The sequence below is a fragment of the Manduca sexta genome, chromosome 6, assembly GCF_014839805.1.
Source record: "Manduca sexta isolate Smith_Timp_Sample1 chromosome 6, JHU_Msex_v1.0, whole genome shotgun sequence".
Classification (NCBI taxonomy): domain Eukaryota; kingdom Metazoa; phylum Arthropoda; class Insecta; order Lepidoptera; family Sphingidae; genus Manduca; species Manduca sexta.
Genome location: NC_051120.1, coordinates 11,788,329 through 11,811,655, shown reverse-complemented (window position 1 = coordinate 11,811,655; position 23,327 = coordinate 11,788,329). Strand labels below are relative to the sequence as shown.

Genomic DNA, 23,327 nt, shown 5'->3' with positions numbered 1-23,327 from the left:
TAAGAAGCCGGGCTTCAGGATCAAGTCGAGGTCGTGTGAGGATGCGAGGTTCATCCACATCAACTACGTGCTGCTGGCCGAGTTCAGGTGTTTTGAGAGGGTGAGTTTTTAGTTATGAAGTATATTGGCTTGTTTCGGATATGACGTGCCCGAGGCGGTAACTGTGCTGCTGAAATATTGAATACATACTAGTGTTATAAAGGAAACTTTTTGAATTAGTTTGTTTTGTAGGTTTATTGGATAATCTCTGGAAGTACTGAGCTGATTTTGAAAAATCAATAGGAAGCTACTTTACTCTTGAGTGCTATAGGCTTTTCATCATGGGAACTATAATGCAAGACTTTTAGCCCGGAATATATTTTCTTGCAGGCTTAGCTTAGAATAAACCAAATCATTTATATTCTTTATGAAATTACTATAAAGTTTTCATTCTAAAAGGTAATTGTTTCGAGGGGATATTAAGCCAAAGGTTTTTCGGACATGTAATTTTTTTCATGTATATTACCTAGTCCATTAATTTTATCTACGATTACACACAGAATTATGATGTTTCCAGAGATTCTATATGGATTTTGGCCATAGATTAACTACATAATATATTTTGAACAGCACTAAATTATTTTACAATTCCATAAAGTTCACGCGGATGGAACCGCAAGAAAAACCTAGTAAGAATATATTTTTTAATTAAAGCCAGTTCATTCATTCCACGATCATTAAATGCCCGCATAATCGCAATCATTACCGGGATATTAAAACACATGAATGATTTAACCGGGGCGGCCATCGAGATATCGTCGGAGACTCATTTTGTATTCACTCTTGAGTTTCACGTTCGTGCGTATTTTTCATAGTTATAGGTCATTAAAATATAATGATAGAATAGTAGAATTAAATATAATGGTAATCGCGGTAACTTTTCTGTAACAAATTAATTAAAGAAATATTCTGACAATGTTTTTGTCGCTGACTGCCGATTCTTAACTCTATGTATTGCACCTTTAGAATTACAATGATAAATGCAAAAACCATTAAATTAAATTTATTATCCACAACATTGGTAAAATGACAAATTATCGAATGCAACATCGAATTTCGTGTAATCACCGAAGTCAATTTAATGGTTTTTTGCACTTGCGTCTTTGTAATTCTAAAGTTGCGGTATGTACTGTGTCTTAAAAAAAATACCAGTGCTAAAAACTACGTAACAACAACAAAACCATATAAAAGGTATGTTTTATCCCACAACTCTAACCCATTTATCACGTAGTATATAATAGCAATATTAATATTCATGATGGTAGGTCGGACCCGGTCTGTCGCACCGTGTGTTGCGACTTCACAAGACGTCGGAATTAATTTGGTTAAGGGTTAACGTGTGCCGGGGCCCACGACCCCCTTTAACGGCAAAAATTTTGTTTAGTGTGTAAATTGGTATGAGATGTTTAAGCTTGTTATGTGGGGTGAAGTATATTCGATTTTGTGTAGACTGGAGGATGGTCGATATTTTTTTTAGTAAAGAGATTGCGCTGCACCGTAGGGTAAGAAGAATACAGAAATAAGTAAATATGTTCTTTATTCTTATTATTGTTTCTCTCCATAATGAAATTTATGTATGATGGTAATTTAAACCAGATTCGAGGTAACTGGTGGTAGGTCTCCTCTATGTGAGAAACTGCCTGGATAGGTACCACCGCAATGTCTATTTCCAAGCAGCAGTGTGTAGTCACTGTTGTGTTCCGGTTTGAAGAACATTGTAGCCAGTGTAACTACTTAAAATAATAGGACTTAACTTCTCATGTCTCAGGATTGCGAGCGCGGTGGAATACACAATAATACTTTGTAATTCAAGGTGTAGGGTGGTGTTTCTACTGTTTATGGGAGCTCGTATCGCTTACCATCATGTGAACAGCAAGCTCGTCTCGACATTCAAAGCAATAAAATAAAAACTTAACCTTGGTGAAATGAAAATATTTTTAAAAGGAATATTAATTGACAATGCTCGCAAAATCTATAAATTGTCCCACGGCCACGTGTCCTAGTCCCACCCTGTATATTAAAGTATTCTGACGCCCCTGTCTGGTCATCCCTTAACTTACAACCCTTGTCGATCATCTACAACAGGGTTTAAATAATAAATAGGGTTTGATTTTAGTGTAGATGTGGTTAGTTGTTATAGTAGGGTTAGTTCATGTGAGAAGTGTAACAATCAACCCCCCCGTATTCATAGACGTTTTTTATCTAAGGACGGAGCAAAGCTGTGATAACAAGTCTGTTTCTCAGTGCTGACGGCATGGCAGCCTTCGCAGTGCGCAGACATAGGGCCGTTGTGATTGGCTAATATTGTTGTATCTCAATATTAGCCAATCACAACGGCCCTATGTTTTTCAGTGCCGTCAGCACTGAAAAACAGACTTGTTATTACAGCATTACTCCGTCTTTAGATAAAAAACGTCTATGAATGAAGGGGACAATTTTTTCTATAACATTGCAAGCAAAAAGCAAAACAGCACGGTAAAGTGACTCCAGTGCACCTGATGGTAATTGGAGTCCAGAAAGACTGTCGACTGACAAGAGACGATTGTCTCTCGACACAATTATGCCGGCCTGTTTTAACACTTTGTATACAGTGATCGCTATTCTGATCGATATACCATCAGCCAAGATTTTCAGGATTGGCAAGCTCTACTCTTGAAGCATGCACGTGTTATATACGTAAGTTAGATAATAACTCGTATGCTATAGACCTTCATCTTAATAAAACATCAGATCCACTTCCAAGTTACGATCTCTTAACTCAATCTAAACTGATATCAGTTTATTTCCACACGAAGTATGAATAACAAATCCCCGATCGGTTTTCTAACTCAATCAATTTCGAACAACTCAATCCTGATTTAATAAACTTAGGGAGGCTTTTTTCCTCCCCTTGGTAAAATTGTGCGCCGCAAATCTCTGTTTAGAGGCTTTGAGACTTCGTCTTGTTTATTCGGGATAAAGCATAGCGCAGACGAAGATAAGTTCGACCATCATCAACATTATCATCAGTCTATATCTTTGTCCAGTGGACATAGGCGTCCTCCAATATGCGCCATTTTACTCTGTCTATGCCCAAGACAAGTTCGACCACTAATAACAAAATGGCGGCAATGAACTGACAATATTTCATATACAATAAATCGGGAACGTATCCGTTACACCTTATTGTTTAATATTTCCTATGTAATGTCGCTTTCGACAGGTCCGTTTGGAAATCTTTGAGGCCTATGTTCAGCAGTGGACTTTATGTGACCGATAATGATGATGATGATGCAATAAGTAGGCAACGTTGCCATAGTCCCTTCATAATCATTGATATCTCATCCTCTCCCAATGACCGTTCTGAGCCGAGCTTCGTAACCAGTTAGAGGGTAGCCCTCAGCATGGTCGCTTAATTTTCAAGGGTTGCAAGCGTCTAAAGCGCTTACCCGAAAGCCTGATGTGTAACATACATAGGGACAGGTAAAAAAAACCGGCTCTTGCCAGGCCAACAAAAGTAGAGACATGTTAAAAAAAAGGCCGTTATTGTTGTACCTTACATAAATTCGATTTGGATAATTTTGGATTCCTATTTCGAGTATAAAAAAATGATGAGTTAATGTGTAAGATACTTTTTGCGTGGTACATAAAAACATATCAAACACTTCGAATAATGAATGCATGCAATTCTGTCTACCCTTTCACAGTACATGTTCTATGCACCTTAAATAAATTGCTCCTTTTAACAAAGCATAATAACCTCGCCACTGGCCACGGTGACTTAATTACGGAAAATAATAGATGGGACAAAAAGTTCCTTAATAAAGGGGAGATAAATTGCCCTCCTTAGTCACATGTAAGGGTGCACTCCAAACGTAATGTTACTCAGTGAAATGAGTACCTTAGTTTTTTCATCCACGTGTTGGCAATTTTCACAATATTTCTGAATTCAGATTTATTTTATTGAAATTACTGTAATTAAAAAAATAGGCAAAATAACTAAATAAGCTGATAATATGAGTTCAGTCGATAGCAGGCAATGGATGGGCATTCATTGAAAAAAAAAATGTCGTCACCAGAAATCGATGGAGAGATCTTTGTATCAACTTGTTAAGTATAAAGTTTGTGGTTCAAAATAAGAATTCCATCTCTATTACTGACGCCATATGTCCTACAATATATCCTACTGAGAAACAAGGTTAAGTTTGTCAAAATATCATAAAAAATTGATACCACATTATATAATTATATAATATATATTATTATATTGTATACATATATAGCTGAAGAGTTTGTTTGTCTGAACGCGCTAATCTCTGGAACTTTTGATTCTAATTGAAAAAAATCTTTCAGTGTGCCCATTTATCGAGGAAAGCTATGAAAATCAAAAATTAAACAAATCCCTATATATTTCGATAGCAAATAAACTATATAATACAGTTCTCAGCGACGAAGATAGCCCCGATTCCCTTTCGAAACTTTTGTAAAATGTAAATATCATTGGAACGAATTGCAAACCGCATTTATGCCTATTAGTCGTAATTATATGTTGTCGGGTTAGCTTTCAGAAAATGTCACCGTTCACCACTGATAGTTCTATTTTAAACTTTCGTCAGTTAAACAATTGAAAAGGCTAACACCACAAAATGTAACCATTTATTTATAACGCACAACTTGACTTTATTAAATTCATATTCCAGCTCGCGAGGGAGCATAGAACGCAGCCGGCGCCAACGTACGCGCTCGGCTCTAACCGGTTTTTGCCGGTCTCGGTTGGTTTTAACCGGAAATATCCGGTTTTGGTTAGGGCTAGCAATTGTTTTTGGAACTATGTCCGAATAGTATAGGGATATTTAACTCCTGGATTAAATTGTTGAACGGCGTAGAAACCTGAAATTAGTTGATATAAAGGTAAATGCAATATTTATTATTTTACATATAAAAAAATTGTAACTGGGCGAAGTCTGTATATTATAGGGGAAAACTAATATAGGGCTCTTTATTACAGCAACAGAAGCCAAAACAATTCTTAGATTTTTGTCTGGCTGTATGTTCGTATATGTATCGCGCAAAACCTACTGCAAGGCATTGAATGCAGTTTTCGTCAATGTATTACTAGAGATTTATCGTCAAATATGAGTTCAATTTTATCCCGAGAAAATATAAAGTGAGACTTTTATTCTGGAAAACTTAATCACGCGGGCAGAGTCGCAAGCAATAGCTAGTGCAATATTAAGTTCCACTCGTTGAATAAAGTAGAACTATTCTGTAGCCTATTTTGTATGTAAACCTAATGTAGGATACAAAAGACAAGATTTGTAACATTGCAAAAGATGTAAATATTCCAATCCTCATTCCCTTAAAAGACCAGTAAACTGTTAATTGACCGAGGTCTTGACGTCTCTAGAACCTTCTCTTCTAAAAAGAGAATAAATTCAAATTTCGGAACTAGACACCCCTACCCGCCTGGTCTCTCGGACCGGTCACGTTGTAGCGCGTGTCTGAAATGCAACGGGTAAATGTGAATGATGTTGCGGGTTGGGGTACGTCCGGCCCGCGCGCAGTGATGTCTTCAAGAGATTTGTAACGCAGGGTTAGAATTCGAATTATGATAGACCGTGATTAAATTTAATACGTACGCTCATTTGTTACATTTGAATGTTTTCAGTTAGCGAAATTGGTGAATGAAGTAAATAATGTTTTCCTTTCGAAGCTTGGCAGAGTAGTAATAACGAAGCTGTTTCATATATAATATAGTCCTAACAAATCACACGTAGGACAGTTTTTAGGACACATTTCACAACTATCGAATAAATACTACTTGTCATGTAAATGTATAATCCGAATAAATAAAAAAGTTACTATGTAATCTATGCTCCCGAATAAATTGTTATAACATTAGTACAACACACATAATCCATTTAATGGATAATTTACAAATCAATTTTACTTGAAACTTGTGAAACTAAGTCTTTAATTTATTATTTATGAAACCATTATAATTGTTACTTAATATTACCCTGACATAGAGAATTAGCGAGAGCTACTTAACAGCTGGTAGAAAATACCGTCTAAATATAATACGTACCAATTATAAATAATGTTGTTAATCAGAATTATCTATACATATTTTACAAAGTTCTGTTTATTTTACAAGCCGTACCAATAGGGAATACTAGTGTGCCAATAAAATTATTTATTACCCATCTGCTTACGTCAGGGTGCTTGAGAAAAGCAATTAAAACAGAAACCTCAGCTTCTACCATTATACATTCTCGTAAATAGTTTTAGTTATATTAATACTATGTATGCAGGAATTCATATAATTTTGATTATTTACTTAGAATAGTATTTTTTTTCGACTGTATAGAAGATTTAATGAATAAAGCACTGATATTGAGATTCGTTTTTGTATTAATTGTATTTTATAAAAATTTAGAACTGAACACAATAATCGGTTAGAGACAAGTATGCAGGAACAAATTATGTTAAATCACACGGAAAAATAAAACACAAACTTTTCTAATTAACTATCGTTTTATAAATATAGTCATTATAGTATTTTTTTTGACAACCGACATTTAAAAAAAATGATTTAAAAATAAAAAAATTGCAACTGACTTACAGTACCGAAGAGATAAGTATATCCAAAAAACGAAATAATAAAATTGTAACTTAACATAATTGGACGCGGTTAAACTGATACAATATGATTGCGACATCTTAATTTTAGATATCGCTTCTATATAATAAGGTGAATCTGGGTACGTAGCACAAACCTCGAACGAGCATTCTAATCGAAAACCCTTAGTACTTTTTTTTATTTTTTATTGCAATTTATTTTTACAACAATAATTAAATAAGTTTCACAACATTTAAATTCACATACTACGATGCTTTTGCTACGCTGTAGCACGTAGCGTCGTAGAGGTTCGTAGAGTTGTGTAGTCGTAGCTATCGCAGGTGGCTGCGGGCCGGGTATCCGTTAAATCCCGGTTACATCCGGTTACCAGTGCGCGGATTACCAACTCCCACTCGTTTGCCAGTTTGATTTATGTACTCACAGAGCTTTGTGGCTTTGTTTTATTGTAAATTTGTATGATAATTAATTATTGTAAAAGGCAAATAATGGATTTAAATATAAGTTGGGTGTGTAATTATTGTTTCGCTTTTAGGAAAATTTTAGTCATTTATTTTTAGGACTATACAGTTTACCATCTAGTAACTAGACGTTAAATCGTTGTGACAACCATACAACTGTTTTATGGAGTATTTTGTAATTTAAGTTATGTACAGTCAGTCACAATATTAGTTGAACGAATTCAAAATTTCAACTGTTTTGTCCTTATCAAGAATCGTTTTTTCTTTACTAAAATAAACTGCAGAGGGTTTACTTTATTTAAGATGAAGAAAAAATAATGTTTCGATTAAAGTAAATGTGTAGAAACGTTTTGAAGGATTATATTTGTTCAGCTACTTTGTTGCTGATTTTAAATACAGGGTAAAAAATTCACAAGCATCATGTTCGCCCTATAATTCAATTGTAAAAATAATAATTTGTTCCTATGAAATGTCACGCAAACCCAATTAAACGCAACAAAACGAAGTTAAATCACATCCCGGATAATCCGGCAAAATTAAGTTGTCAACAAATGACAAATCCTATTTACCCGGGTGTAAATTATGCAAGAGACGTCACGGTATTTTGTCACGTTATGTCCGGTTTGGGCCGGTAATCGGGTATATAAACGATTTTGCCGCGTGTGGGTTCTTAATACCGGGTGGGTAAACCGGTATTATGTATAACCGGATGGGGTGATTTCTTGTTTCGAGTATTGTGTCGAAGCCTTGTTAAAATAACTAGCTGCTTAGGGATGCTGTGTGAATTTGTGTAAAATATTTCCATCTTTTTACTCAGTGTCAGTCCGAAATCTGGAATTTGTGATATGGCGATAGGCTCGCCCCCTATCATATCATGGGACGGAATACACACAGTGAAAAATGGCACCAGTTGCGCCTTCGTCTCCCCCTTTGGGGATAAAAAGCGTGAGACTGTATAATTGATATTTAATTAAAAACCAAAATTTACACTTAAATTTACTACAACTTTTGAGCAAATATATTTACTTTTAAACAAATTACTCGAAATAAAATCGACTTCGTGGCAGTTTGTTTATAAAATTGTAAATTAAAAAAGTTCCGTCCGTTTGTTACGAGCCGAGTAAACACTTGCGAGAGGAATGTAATATCTACTCGGTTTAGAAAAAAAATCCGTGCGAAGTATGATAAATAGCAAGAGGTGGATATTAAAAAAGTTTTTATAATAAACTACTCGTATCCGTGTGGGGGTGTGGTGGTAATACAGATTTGATTCCCGATTAGGGCTTTTCCAAACTTATCTTTAGTTATTTGTTACATGAACCATTTATTCGCAGATTGATTGCTACTATTCCAAACGCGGGGTAGGTTTTCGCAATGATGTACTATCTACTTACATTAACCTTAAGATATTACTGCGTATATATAATGTTTGTTTGCCCAAGTTGTTACGTTTGGAATTACATTTATCATTAGTGTAATACATACTCACTATATAACAATCATATTGTTGTACATAATACTATAGATGTTTGTATTATAGATATGTATGTAGTATATTTGCGCTATATACAACCTACCACCAATCTACGCAAATGCTCATTGGGCCCTTAATAAAGAAACAGTTCAAAATAAGACTGTTTTTCCATAGCCAATTGGACTAAAATCTAAACCATAAAATAAATCTAGGAAAAGATAAGGGTCCAGGAAATACTGACTAAATAAACACTACATAAAGTACTTCACCAGTGGGGTTATGAAAATGCGGCGGAAGGCGGTCGAGTCGACTGAGGGCTGTATCAATTTAATGATATACCCGGCCAGGTTAACGCACACCTGTCGCCGACAGAACAAATATAGCGCAGAACCGCACTTTATAACTAAAGCAGGTGCTGTTTATTGACCTAATTAAATAGGTAAATTTTGAAAATTATTATATCAAGTGACTGTGCAATAATCAAGAGTATTTTACACCCTCTGTTACTATTTTAGAGGTGCTTGCTCTGTAGTATCCCTGCCTATAAGCCGTGGCAGCATATAGTAAAAATTTAAATAATACTAGAAGGCATATAAATTGTTTATACACTTTCCCCCTTATTCATAGATGTTTTTTATCTAAGGAAGATTGTGATTGGCTAATATTGTTGTATCGCAATATTAGACAATCACAACGGCCCTATGTCTACGCACGCGAAGGCTGCCATGCCGTCAGCACTGAGAAACAAACTTGTTATCACAGCTTTACTCCATCCTTAGATGAAAAACTTCTATGAATAGGGGGGTTTATATACAGAAAAGTATGTAGGCAGACTGCCTGTGGCGAAAGGTGAAATTTTCTGATAGAGAACTCGACACAACATATAGGTACCCATATGCATAAATGCTGTCTGCAAATCTTTTTAATGATTATTCAATTTTACATACGAGGCGAAAGGGAAGCCGGCAGGAATCAAATTATATGGACCATTCGCTACTGCGAAATAATCATAGCGAATATTACTCAGAGATATCAATTTGTATCCAGTTGTTTCAGGCTTAGTTGTCCAAACCGTTGCAGATTATACACACTTCTGCTTGACTGCAGGAATGTATAAAACCATAGTATCTACCGAATAGACATACAATCACTTGATACTAAGTATTTTTCTCTAAGAGTCATATTATTTGTAGGCAAAAATTAACCACAAAAACTCTTAAACCCTAAAAGTAATCTATGCCACCCTCGCGAATAAAAGTGCTCAGGTAAATCTGGTGCGCAATAAATCTTTCTTAACCACCTCCGAGACAAGGGGAAGACGAATCGACCCCCCCCCCCTCCTCGCCCATCTAATAACCTAATGAATTATTATAGCGAGAGAATTGAGTGCTTGTAATTACGAAGTGATTTTTAGAGGGGAAATTAACTTGGAAGTATGAGAGTTGGTTGAATTGTTTTTGTAATCATTTGGAAGCGTGTTGATTGTGTTGTAGATACCTCCTATGATGAATGTTCAAAAGTAATGAGCGCACTATGAGTGAAAATATTGAATCATTATTAATACAGTGAAGAAAAAAACTTATTGTCACTACAACTCCACCTCCAAATAAACTGTAGATTTTCATTAATACTTTGAGTCTATGTATGTCTCTTAAAATGGATTCTATAATGGTTTTTAACATGCCTTATTAAGATTTACGTAACCTAAAAAAGTGTTCTATATATGTTGTGCTTTCTTCAATAAATCCATGATTTTATCCAGATTTTCCAAACCCAAAAACATAACTGAACACTCAAGATACAAGAGTAAATTCCGTGCAACATTCAAGTCTACCTATCCACTTGTGAAACTCAACATCGGGAGGAATTTATAAAGAAAAATATTCCGCATCATTCCATCCTACTTTCTGCCGGATTGGAATTCCCCCACTCGTACTTGTTTCCGTGTAAATATTACTCTATTTTGAATTATATTTTTAGCTTGTTTACATAGTTTCATGGCATAGATGTGGGCTATGGACCTGAAGGTTTTGGGTTCGATTCTCAGACAGAGCAATCAAAATCCAGGTCTTTCTCTTCTTTTATATTATAGCTGCTATCGTTTATTTATCGGTGATTTTGTTGAGTAATAATAGCAAATACAAAACCAAAACTGAGTAAAAAATCAGATCGCCATTTTTACGACTCATCCGGGACATTTTTAGTTTGTAAAAATACTAGTTTTACAACATGACTTATCTTTAGTATCCAATATATATATATATACCAGCAGCTCGCAGTGCTCTTGCCAGTCCCTTGTCTCCCCATTTAAAGGGTATTATCGCCTTGTTAATTTGCTGACTTAAGTAATAATAAAAATAACCTTTTATCAATAAAACCATATAAAACCGTATCATTCGATTTCAACTCTTGCGTCACATACCGAAAGCCGTTTAAAATGAAATGAAAAATGTGCCAAAAGCCATCGTAAACGGTAAACACAAATTGAATTCTGTTTTGTTAGCGGTCATATTAAATTTTAAAACGCGGCCATGATGCCTGCGTTAATGTTTTAACAGTAGCGTAAGTCTGTGAGAGGATTTCTGAATTAATAATGTCTCGTTTGATCGACTTGATTGGTTAAGGTTTAAATTGCCTTACCGTTTACGATGAGCTTGTTTATTTATTCAAATAGATTAACAGATTTTTTACTAGGTTTTAAATAGTTTCGACAAAACTTCACAATAATATATACATTATAATACTGTACTATTCCCTGCGCAGCTATCACCTATTCAATAAACAGTAAATTATTTGCTACAAGTCAATTAATTGTACAATAAATTAAAAACCAATTTTCCTTGCAGTTGCGTTACTGTTCATACTATACTGCTCGAGTAATCAATGAACACACGGACAATGCAAACGTTAAAGTTTTGAGCAGGATTTTTGATTAATATCCATTTTGATTTCATTGCGTCCACCCGATTGCTATTTTCGTCCATTTTATTAAATCCGTTTTATTGGAGTTCGGTGGTTAATATCCATTCGCGTTACTTTTTTTATTAATGTTATTCCCAATTCCTCTGCAAATATCAATATCTTTCAAGTGTTTATTTTGTGGCGTCGTGTCAAAAGCAGAGTTTCAGAATTGCATCTAGAATAAGTGGATATTTTAAATCGAAATCATCTCAGCACTGATTCCCGTACTACCTTTATTTATTTTTTATTGCTTTGAATGACGAAACGAGACTGTCGTTCGCCTGATGGTAAGCGATACGACCGCCCATAGACAGTTTAAAAACCAACACCTTGAATTGCAAAGTATTGTTTGGTATTCCACTGCGCTCGCCTTCCTGAGACATGAGATGTTAAGTCTTATTATGTCCTGTAGTTATTATCATCGTAATAATATAAATAATAATATCAGCCCTGTATTATATACTGGCCCACTGCTGAGCACGGGCCTCCTCTACTACTGAGAGGGATTAGGCCTTAGTCCACCACGCTGGCCTAGAGCGGATTGGTAGACTTCACACACCTTCGAAATTCCTATAGAAAACTTCTCGGATGTGCAGGTTTCCTCACGATGTTTTCCTTCACCGTTAAAGCGAACGATAAATTCACAAAGAATACACACATGATTTTTTAGAAAAGTCAGAGGTGTGTGCCCTTGGGATTTGAACCTGCGGACATTCGTCTTGGCAGACCGCTCCGCCCCCAACTAGGCTACCGCCCCTTTTATCATCATATACCTCATTCAAAAGATAAATTAAACTTGTCTTGAATTGTTTATGCTCTAACTGTAAGTAGAAATACAAAATATTGTATTATTGTATTTAAATATAACAGTTTCTTATCTATCCCAAGTACTAAACATATTTTGCCGATACTCAGACTCGAATCAAGACCTCCCCAAAACCTTCCACCCTATTTGAAATACGAAACGACACTTAACAAAGCAACGTAATTCGAGTATAACGAAGTGTCAATTTGAATTCATTTTGTAAAAGTGACATCGGCCGGAGTAAGTTCCGTCGAGTTTCGAAACTTCGCCGCCTTTAATTAGGCTGTTAAACCATTTTTCCTTTTAATTACAACCCTTATTAGGCGTTTATTTTCGTTTTATTTTTCACGCCCGCCGCCAGAACTTTTACTGGAATTAATGCCGTTTATGATAAAGTTTACGGTGTTTATTGCACGCTATTTTATATTTAGGCTGATGTTAGGAGTTTTATTCGAAGAGGACGAAAAGGACCTTTCGTGCGGTTTTTCGGATGTGGATGTTGCGCTATGATGAACTAATAATATTAAATAGAGACTTCAGGTATGCGAGAGTACTGTTATCCTTTTTAAAGAATCTATTGTACTCCGTAGTCACGTGACAGGGTATTGAGACTTTTTACTTTATGTCGTTTAGGAATTGTAACATCTAAATAAGAACTGGCACGTATTAAACGAGCTATGGTTTGTTTTATTTTCAAACGAAATTACTCAGCATATCTGTAAATAAAAATAAAATCAAATAGCTTTTATTAACCGATCAAATTACAAAAATGATTTAAGTTTTAGAAACTAATTTTCAATTATATATAATGAGCTACATTTACTACTATATACTTCGTGTGACATATGAAGTCACGTAGTTCAGTCAGAGCGGCAATACAAACGCAATTATAAGAGAGAAAATTCAGTTTACCGCTATCCTCTAAAGAATAGACAAGCCTGTCTCTACGTCTAAATTATTTCTATAATCTATTCCAACAGAACTTGCCACAATGACCCGACTTGCCCTTCGTTCCTCCAAAAATGTTTTTTCACAAAATTCTGCGAAAACAGAGGAATCCTTTCATCACTTATTGTAAGGCGACCCCGGTATTATAATAAACCCTTAATATTATTAAGGGGTGTTTTTGCGCGTGTGCCGATAGCTGGGGTAAACAACATCAATATTGCTCGGGGCAGGCCTGTCGGCTAGGGATGTGACGCGGATTTATCGATGTTTGCCTTTTGATTTTTATCGAAGTTTAAAGTCGATGAGTTAGGTTAATGCGTTGCGTGAATCGTTTTTAAGAGATGGGTTGAGTTGTATTGGACAGGTCTTTTCTGAAATATTTTATCTTGCTTATTGATGATGACACTTAGTGAATAAATGTTGGAATCAAAATTAATTCATCGTTATTATTTTAAGATAAACTTAAAACTCGTATTAAGTAAAAATACTAAAGTACTGCCTTGGTGGCGTGGTTGTATGTATGAGGGATGTATATATTTTGTATGGTGGATCAGTACGACTGCAGTATTGAAGTATAGGGTTTGCCCTGTTCGGGCAAGAGATAGGTAGAGATAGTTTTTTTTTTACACAGCCTGGAATTTGTACCCGATAGCGATAGGCTCGACCCCTATGACGTCATGAGATGAAATACACTCGGCGAAAAGTGGGTGCACCTGTTGCGCCTCTTTCTACCTCTTCCGGAAAAAGGTGTAAATGTTTCCGTTTTATATAGACACAGCATCATGACCTCACTGTAACTTATGGTAAGTCGAATGAGATTCATATATCATTGACTAACGAGAGATGTTTATCTCTTGCCAGTAGCACAATTATATACACACATCTCACGTATTTATCCCCGAAGGGGGTATGCAGAGGTGCAACCAGGGAACCCACTTTTCGCCACGTATTTTCCGTCCTTTGATGTGATAGGGGGCGTGCCTATCATACCCAGACTCCGGGCTGATACTGAACAGCAAAACCCAAATATCACTTTGCCCGACCCGGGATTCGTTTCCAGGATCTCAGAGCGCTGCCGTACCGCGCATGCAGTACAACTACGCCACCGAGGCAGTCAACAGTAGGCCAGCCCTTCTATACTATTAAATAAAACTTGGTTTTTTGTTTGACCACGCTAATCTCAAACACTACCAGTTCGAATTGAAAAGTTATTTTAGTGTTGGATAGCCCATTTATCGAGGATGCCTATAGGCTATATATCATGATAGATAAATCTTTATCGACTGTATCCCATCTCTATCCTCGCAGATAGGCCTAGTTGCGAGCAAGGTAAGCAGCGGAGTGAGGTACTCGACACTCATTACGCACTGTTTGCGCGGACTTACTGTAACGCGCATATACCCGGGATATTATGCCGTACATTATCCTTATTACAAGCTTCTAGAAGGTTGCAGGTCAACAAGGTAAAGGATCAGGAAAAAAAATAAAATTAACGTGATAATTTTTTATAAGTATCTATATGAAAAAACTTTGAACCCGTTTTTAAGCACACCACGCGAATGAGAGAGATTCATCATAAATAAAATTCATATAGTGGAGGATAATAAATATATATTAAATAATATGTTAAAAATATATTAAATTCGAGTGCTGAATTTCGCCCACAAATCCATCATTAGTAAAAATAAATGTGTGTATATGTTTCCTTTGTTCCCTATTGACTCCAAAATGGTTGGAGCTGGAATTTTAATAAAATTTTTAGGTCATAAAATTAGCCCAGCGGGTAATCCTGTGAAGTTTGGAATCGATCGCACGCCTAGCAGTCATCTAGCTAAAGATATTTAGTGATATACGTGTAAAATCGAAACGGATTGCTAGTAACCTTTAAAGGTCTAAAAGGACGCCAATAGATAGAAGACAATATGGAACAAGCTTAGTAATCCTACATTAATTGTGGAATATTGTGACTTTTATAATATACAGTGTAACTACTGGACATAATAAGACTTACCACGACATGTCTCAGGATGGCGAGCGCAGTGGAATACCAAATAATAATTTGTAATTCAAGGTGTGGGATGGTGTTTCTACTGTTTATGGCCGGTCGTATCGCTTACCTTCAGGCGAACGGCAAGCTCGTCTCGTCAATAAAAGTAATAAAAAAAATACTATTTACTATACTGTTTAAATTATACTGAGCTTATTGAAAATTTTATATTACCAGCTCAACTGAAATCGCCTTGAGAAAACATAACTATACATAGATTAGCTTGGTGGAATCTAATACACCTCTTTCTCCTCCAGGACCTCCAGTCGGAGATCGAGACGCACCGCGATGTGTACGCGTCCCTCACCGGTACCGGGAGGAGGCTCCTCGGCAGCCTCTCCTCCCAGGAAGATGCTGTCATGCTGCAGCGGCGGCTGGACGAGATGAATCAGCGCTGGCACCATCTCAAGGCGAAGAGTATGGCGATACGGTGAGTGGATTTTTGTTATTTACAGTTAGCTACAACAGAATGCACTCTATACATTACATATTGTGTATGATGATAAATTTATAGTAGGAGCTACGTGATGTTATGACTGGTGGCCTGGCATGGATCAACAAGATAATAATAGCATGGGATCGACATGGAAAAATATAAAGGAAATGCTCAGAAATGCTATGGGCTGTAAATAAACCATTGATTGATTCCTTCCAAGCCGAATTTCTACCATTGCGTCCTCTCTCGCGGGAGATATTATAGTGTACAGGGGTGTGCGTAATACACAGGTGCACTTTCTGTTCCTTCACTCTCATACGCCGGTGAAACGACAATCCGACATGACCGGACATAGATCAGGCGCTGGACCAACGGCTTTACGTGCTTTTCCGGGGCACGTAAAGCCGTATAAAATAAATACTAGGGTGTGTTTTGGTTACAAGTGTTAACTTGGGTGAATGAAGTTAGTTAAACAGTTCTTGTGCGACTAACATGCCTTTCCGTAAAATATATCGCCTAAGAGCTTCATAACCGAGTCTTTAAATCAACAAATACTCCACCTCTTTACGCGAAACTTTTATAAAAAACAAAAGCTACTTTAAAGGCACGTCTGGAAAGTTAAAATTGATACAGCTGCCTTTGTCATTTTCTTCAAAATACCTTTAAACATTTCAATTTGTATGAGGAATATAAATTGTTCGGTAGTCTGTCCCAGATACCTCACTTTTATTGAAATCGCGAACGGGAAAATAAAATTGTTTGAATTTCTGTCTCTTGTTGCCTGATAAAATGTTGATAAAATGGGGAAATTTAAGAATAGCTTAGAAGTTGAACGGATCTATAAGGAGGTAGGAGATACAATTCCCTATCTCTTGAGTTTTATATTTACATATTTCCAAGTATAAGTATCGTTTGCATATGACTCCCTTTTAGTTAATGAAATTTCATCACATATAAATAACTTGACACTAAAAACTTAAAAAAAGATATTCTTTCACATAAGTACATAGGATTCCTGTGCTCAGCAGTGGGTATATAAATAATTTAGAGCTGATATTGTTATTTGACATACAAGGTTTTGTAATTTAATACAAACATATTTTATTTGTGGGTCGGAGTGATATGAGCCAAATATAAGCGACGATAGCTTAGTTGGAGTGGAACGAACTGTGAGACGAATGTTCGGTGATTCAAATCCCACACATGTCTGACTTTTCTAAAAATTATGTGAGTTCTTTGTGAATTATCGCTTGCTTTAACGGTGAAGGAAAACATCCTGAGGAAACCTACATACCTAACAAGTTCTCTATAGGGATTTTGAGGGTGTGTCAAGTCTCATTGGTAGTACAGCGTGAAGTAGAGGAGACCCGTGGCCAGCAGTGAGACAGTATATAATATAGGGCTAATATTTTACTGGGTATTGAATTATACCCAATCCTCAAATATCTGCACCGCCACACTCAAAAATAAATTTTCCCGCTAAAACATAACCTCAAAAACAAACGTAAACATAACCTCGAAACCAAACGTAAACATAACCTCAAAATGAACAAAATCACCGCAAGTACATTAGGTTATTAAGCAAGCTGTCTCGCTTACTGGCAGCAATCACCGACGCGTAGCCAGTTGCAGGCTCTAATCGGTTTAGTAAACCAACGCCGGGAGCGATCGGCAGCCAGCCTAATTGGCCTAATGCCGGAGATGGGACAGTAACTGGCCGTGCAAGCAGTTATCCTGTTAGCGAACGAGGCATGAGTTGGACATTTTGCTTTTTTGCAGCGGCTATTTTAGGTGGATTTGGAGGAATTTTTCACTGGATAAGGGAAAGATAGGAGAAAGGCAAGCAATTCTTTGTTAGTGGCAGAATATATTGTTAGACTAGAAAACCTAATAATGAAATGATGAATTGCATAATCTCTACCGCGTCATTATACATGGTGAAATATGGGTGTTAATAATAATCGTTTCTCTGCCTACTCTCAAGCCCATTGAAGTTACATAAATGTATATAATATGTATGTTGATATTTACATTTATAGTCCATTCTAACGTTACTGGATGTTTCGTTTTTACATTTTTATAAAACGCAATCTGTCTGAACAAGTTTGACATTCCGTTATGCGCAATAAAATACCACTAACGACATATTGCTAAAAAAATTCAAACATTGTTCAAATATTTATTATTTACTATCATAAAACTATAGTTTATTATTTAAGGTATAAGTGCATCATGTCGATCTGCTGAAATATTTAACACGATATTATGTTTAAATAAAGACACACACAACATCACGCATTTATCCCCGAAGAGGTATGCAGATGCGCAACCAGGGCACCCACTTTTCGGCAAGTGTGTCGCCATATCGGGCACAAATTCCAGACTCTGAGCTGATACTGAGCAGAAAAACCCAAATATCACTTTGCCCGACCCGGGATTCGAACCCAGGACCTCAGAGCGCTGTCGTACCGCGCATGTACAACTACGCCACCAAGGCAGGCAGTTTAAATAAACATATGTTCATCCACGAACACGCGCACCTCTACTTCCCTAATCGTTTACAGTGTGCGTGGGCATGACCACACGCACACTACTATGGATAGCGTCGTGGAAAATGCTTTGATCAGTTCCTTTACCTTCAACACCCTCGCTCAAAAGATGGAGGGGCACGCCTTCGTGGATGAAATGACCTATAGTAATATAGATTATGGAGATTTTTTGTGCTCTCAATTGAGTTGAGTAGACAACGGAATTTCCGTCAGATATAGCGATTACTCTCTGCCTGCTGTAGTAGGCCAGATATAATTTTACTTCTACCTACCCTTTATAGGAACCGTGAGCATATACCTAACATCCTAACACAACACTACATCAAAGTATAACGCGCTAATACTGAAAAACAATATTATATCAAGAATTTATCACTCAAAACCCACTCATTGGAAAACCTTTTAGCCGACAATCACACACTTCATTTAAAAGCCCTAAAATACGTGTTCCTTTGCTTTTGTATACAATTTTTAAAAAAATTACCAGTATTTACTCGCCCGGGGTGCCAATAAACGGGTGGTATAAAAACGGCTATTAAGTGTTATTTATTGTAGGGTAAAGAGAATTTTGTCGCCATATTGCGCGACCAATGTACGCGAATGAGGCTTAATATGTTTTTACTATCGTATTTGGGGTTTGCTTTAGTTATTTTGAGACATGGTATTTTGAAATACTAAATATTAAGTATATTAACATTAGAGGTATAGATTGACTGCTCCGTGAAATAGTTGTAATGCGTGCGCCTTACGAATACGACTTCCGCGCTGGCATCCTGGGTTCGATTGCCGGGTCAAGCCAATAATTGTGATTGGTTTTTCCATCTTAAAAATTACTCAGTCTCAACTCAGTCAGGAAGTTGGCGGTGTGATACCCCCGTGCCTCAGAAAGCATGTAAAGCCGTTTGTCCTGCGGCTAATCTCTCTCCGGTCATATCGGATGGCCGTCTCTAAGGACTATGAGAGTGCATCTGTGTATTGCGCACACATTTGTGCACAATAACACCTCCAGATTCCTGGAGACAACCGCTCCCGTCTTCCTTCACTAATCGTTCCCCTTCCAGTAAGGCCGGTAACTGAGTCTATCGTAGTAACAACACCACTCATTCAGATATAAAAAGCACACCTCTATAAAATATCTACAGTAAACTAAACCTAACATAATTCTATCTTATAAAAAACCAAATTCAAATAAAAACAGACCAAGAACCGAAGCTGCGAAGTACACTAGACAACATAAAACTGATTTTACGGTCCATTTTACAAGCGATAGCGGTCGATAAGAATTTTTACAGCGCAGTAGTTCCGCAGACATTTGCGTGCGATAAGATGTCTATTACTCGACATTAAAGCGCATTCGATCTCGGCACAGTATAAATTTTATGTGTGGTGTTCGTAAAATGGCGAATTGTTATGTATATTTGCGTGTTAGGGTAATGTGGAGTTTAATTATTTATTGTTAAGGTTTAAAGTATAATTGAGTTTCATTTTATGGATTCTAAAATGTCTTAATAGATTACAAACTTTGTATGTGCTGTTTTGGATTAAACTAGGTCAATTATCGATTGTAAAATCACAAGTTATTTTTTAAAATCGGTTTTAAATTTATATTATTTATTGTTATTTTTTATTTTTACATGAACACGGCATAGTAGCCCTACTACACCTGATGGTATCTGGAATAAGGTTCAGATAGAATGTGGACTGACTAGAGATAACTCCTCGTCAGTCGACACAAATACGTCGGCTTGTTTAAAACCGGATATACAAATTAATCCCAGAAAGTGAAAAATCTATGTGGCTCATTAATGGTTTTTACCGTGTGAAATGATCACTATCCAGGCTGACAGAAATATTCTACCACCAGCAAATATGTCACACATACATGAGTTTTTTAATATAAAACGCTACCCGCCGCAATCACGACCGCGCCTCGAAATAAAGCGATCTGCATGCATCGCTATAAACCAACGCTGTTTAGTGATTTCGGAATATAAAACAAGATGGCGCTTTAAAATCATTTTATCGCAGTTTTACGTGGTTTGGAGATAACATCAGCTTCGTGGCACTCTCAATGATTATATCGCGTGTACCTCGGGAATGTTAATGGTTAAAAATAAACCTTTTGTTGGTTTTAACTGTTTGTTAGCGAATGTGATTGGTTTGAAGTGGCAGTTACGGCTTTAATGGGTTTTAGTGTCTTTTCTTTGGCTGAATTCAATATTATTAGAGTCTTCGTATCATGGCAGCGTAAAAAGGCTGTCGAGTTGGCGATTCCAGGTTTGAAACCTCAGGTCAGACAACATTTTGTTGCGGTTGGGCAGGAATTTGACTCCTCCCAGGATGATCTACATGATATTAAGAGAAGGGATTGTAAAAGATTAAAATTTGATGCTAGAAATTAACAATACGACGACACAACATGATCACTTATACTTGCTTGACAATAGAAAGTAATTATTTAGCCATAATATAATACGTAAATTATTTAATATACAACTCGCTATCAGTCTTACCGGGTCCAAAATAAACCACAATATCCAACCCGCTATCAAACGTACCGCATCCAGAACAAGCCGGACGAATACCCGAGTTTAGTGTGTGACCACTAGCGGTGTGCGAGTGGAAGCCTTCAGCAACTCCTGTGGTTACGTCAAGGCTTTAAACTTCGGACGATTTTGTTTTCACGATTTTGTGATGTTTTTGTATGACCGCTAATAGTAAATGATATCTACATGATACAGCTACTTTGGATATTATTTCACTCATAGATCTAGTCGTAGAATATTTGTATTTGGCAGACGTAACGTTTTAAATTCGATTGACAGATGTGGCAATTATTTCTGAGAATGGAATTTGAGTCAGATTTGGCAAAAAGTTGTCCCTAACACATTATAGGACAGGAATATAATAAACGCTATTAACACCTTGTAACTAATCACTTTGTTACTTTAATAACCTTATTTATATATCTAAATAATATTAATAACAAATATATTTTTTTCGCCGCCCTACCAATATAAATTTGCATGCTTTGGTCTCCAATGATTGAGGAAGCACGTCACATTGTTAAGTGTAATAATGCTACTACATTGCAGTGGCGAAGCGTCCATACAAGCCGATTCCTACCGGGTTACCTTTTGCAAATTAGTTAAAAATAATAAAATACAAACACAACAATATAACTAGAATAATAATAGAATATTCAAACAAATCGTCTTATACTTATTCAATTAAATCCATACATCAACTAGTTATCGTTATCGGTAGTTCATATAAATTCGTTAAATCGTAACTCGCGCGCAGTGCTCGCGCCTTATAGTGTTCGAAGTGAACCCGGCGGCGCGGCATAGCTTCCCTCCCGATATTGTTGTCTCTTTCACACGCTGCTCGGTGTCTTTGTCTAATCTTTTGGAAGTGACGTAAAGATACATGTGTGCGTGCGTGTCTGTGTACTTTAGGGTAACCCGAGAATTTGCGGCTTCATATTGAGCTATTGGCGCGAAATATTTTTTATAATTTAGAATGTATAATTAGTGTTTGTGCGTTATTAATTCTTGTTGGACTCTTTTAGGTACCGTTATTCAAATTATGTGATTATTTTGTAAATTTAGAGACTAGACTTATACTTAATGTTTATGTTAGAAGGAAAATATTAAGTATTATATTTTACTGATTTTAATTTATTGTGAACAGCGGATTATATGTTAAATGTAGGTAAAAATATTTCCTCGGGTTCCCTTTTGAAAATTTTCACCCTTCGCCACTGCTACATTGTTATTATTATATGTCGTGTATCCTTCATTGGAGGTCCTTAAATAAATAAATAAACGAGTTGACTGAAAGAAACCGAAATTCAAGTAACTTTATTCAACTAAAGGTTCCCAATGTTTATTAATCCTAAAAATTTCAGACTTAGCAAAGTTAATTCGTAAATCCAAAACATACAAGAGTTAAACACATTACAAATTTCGCTAGGGCCAAAAATTTGAACAATCGTCAACTCACAGTCGCGGGCCAAGTTCTGAGTTGCCAGTTCCCTTAATGGGATTTAATTTAATGGCAGATTTAACTTTGATGCACAGACGGGACGGAACGTCTCAAATTCCTTTCCGGATTCGGTAAAATTGTTTTAAATTAAAGCGACGGGATTTGATGAGAATTTATGCAATTTTAAATAATACAATGTACATTTGTGGGACAGTGGATTTTAGGACTGGTTTTGTATAGAAAAATGATCGAAACTCTAATAAGCATCTAAGTTAAATCGTGAAGCAAATGCACTGTAATAGCTGTTACGTGAACAATAATATTTTTAATGTTTTTTTACGATCGTATTTTAATTAAATTATATATTGAACAAATAAGGGATTCATATTAACTTAAATAATACTTTGCGTATATTTTTAACACCGTTTCTTTGGGATTGAATCCCTCGTAGGAAGTTGACGTCACACAGGCGAACCGTCCTATGTCGTCGTTTACTTTGGGAGACTGAACTAAGTATGGTAGAGATTCAGTATTTGATGAACTCCTAATTATTTTTATCAGCATCTAAAAATACCTGCGTGTCATTAATCGCGTCTTTTTCTCTTCTTTACTAATAAGTATGTGGCCTTCTCACAGGAATCGCCTGGAAAGCAACGCGGAGCACTGGTCAGCGTTGCTGTTATCACTGCGCGAGCTCACCGAGTGGGTGATCAGGAAGGAGACGGAGCTGAATGCGCTTGCGCCGCCTAGGGGCGATCTCACGGCTTTACTCAAACAACAGGTAATTATGAGTACAGGATAGAAATATTTTTTATTGAATAAACTTAGCTTTACATTCCTAAATATAATTAGAACACTAATTTACTAAATTATAGAAGAAATTAATGTCATATTCACACTTTAACTTACATAGTTTTATGCGGCTTATATTCTCTAGGTATAGGCAGAAACTGCCATTTTCATGGTCCTAAAATACCACTTTCTTTTCAAATACTCGGATT

At 36.4% G+C, this 23,327-nt stretch overlaps 1 protein-coding gene across 2 annotated transcripts in view; it reads left to right on the top strand.

Moving 5' to 3' along the window:
- The window catches only part of LOC115444348 (dystrophin, isoforms A/C/F/G/H), a 530,370-nt gene that overhangs the window by 435,099 nt on the left and 71,944 nt on the right, over positions 1-23,327 (top strand). For both annotated transcript variants that reach the window (XM_037447494.1, XM_037447493.1), the window contains 2 exons: positions 15,612-15,784; positions 22,963-23,107. In XM_037447494.1, the coding sequence (XP_037303391.1) occupies positions 15,612-15,784; positions 22,963-23,107 (318 nt within the window). The remainder of the gene's footprint in view (positions 1-15,611; positions 15,785-22,962; positions 23,108-23,327) is intronic.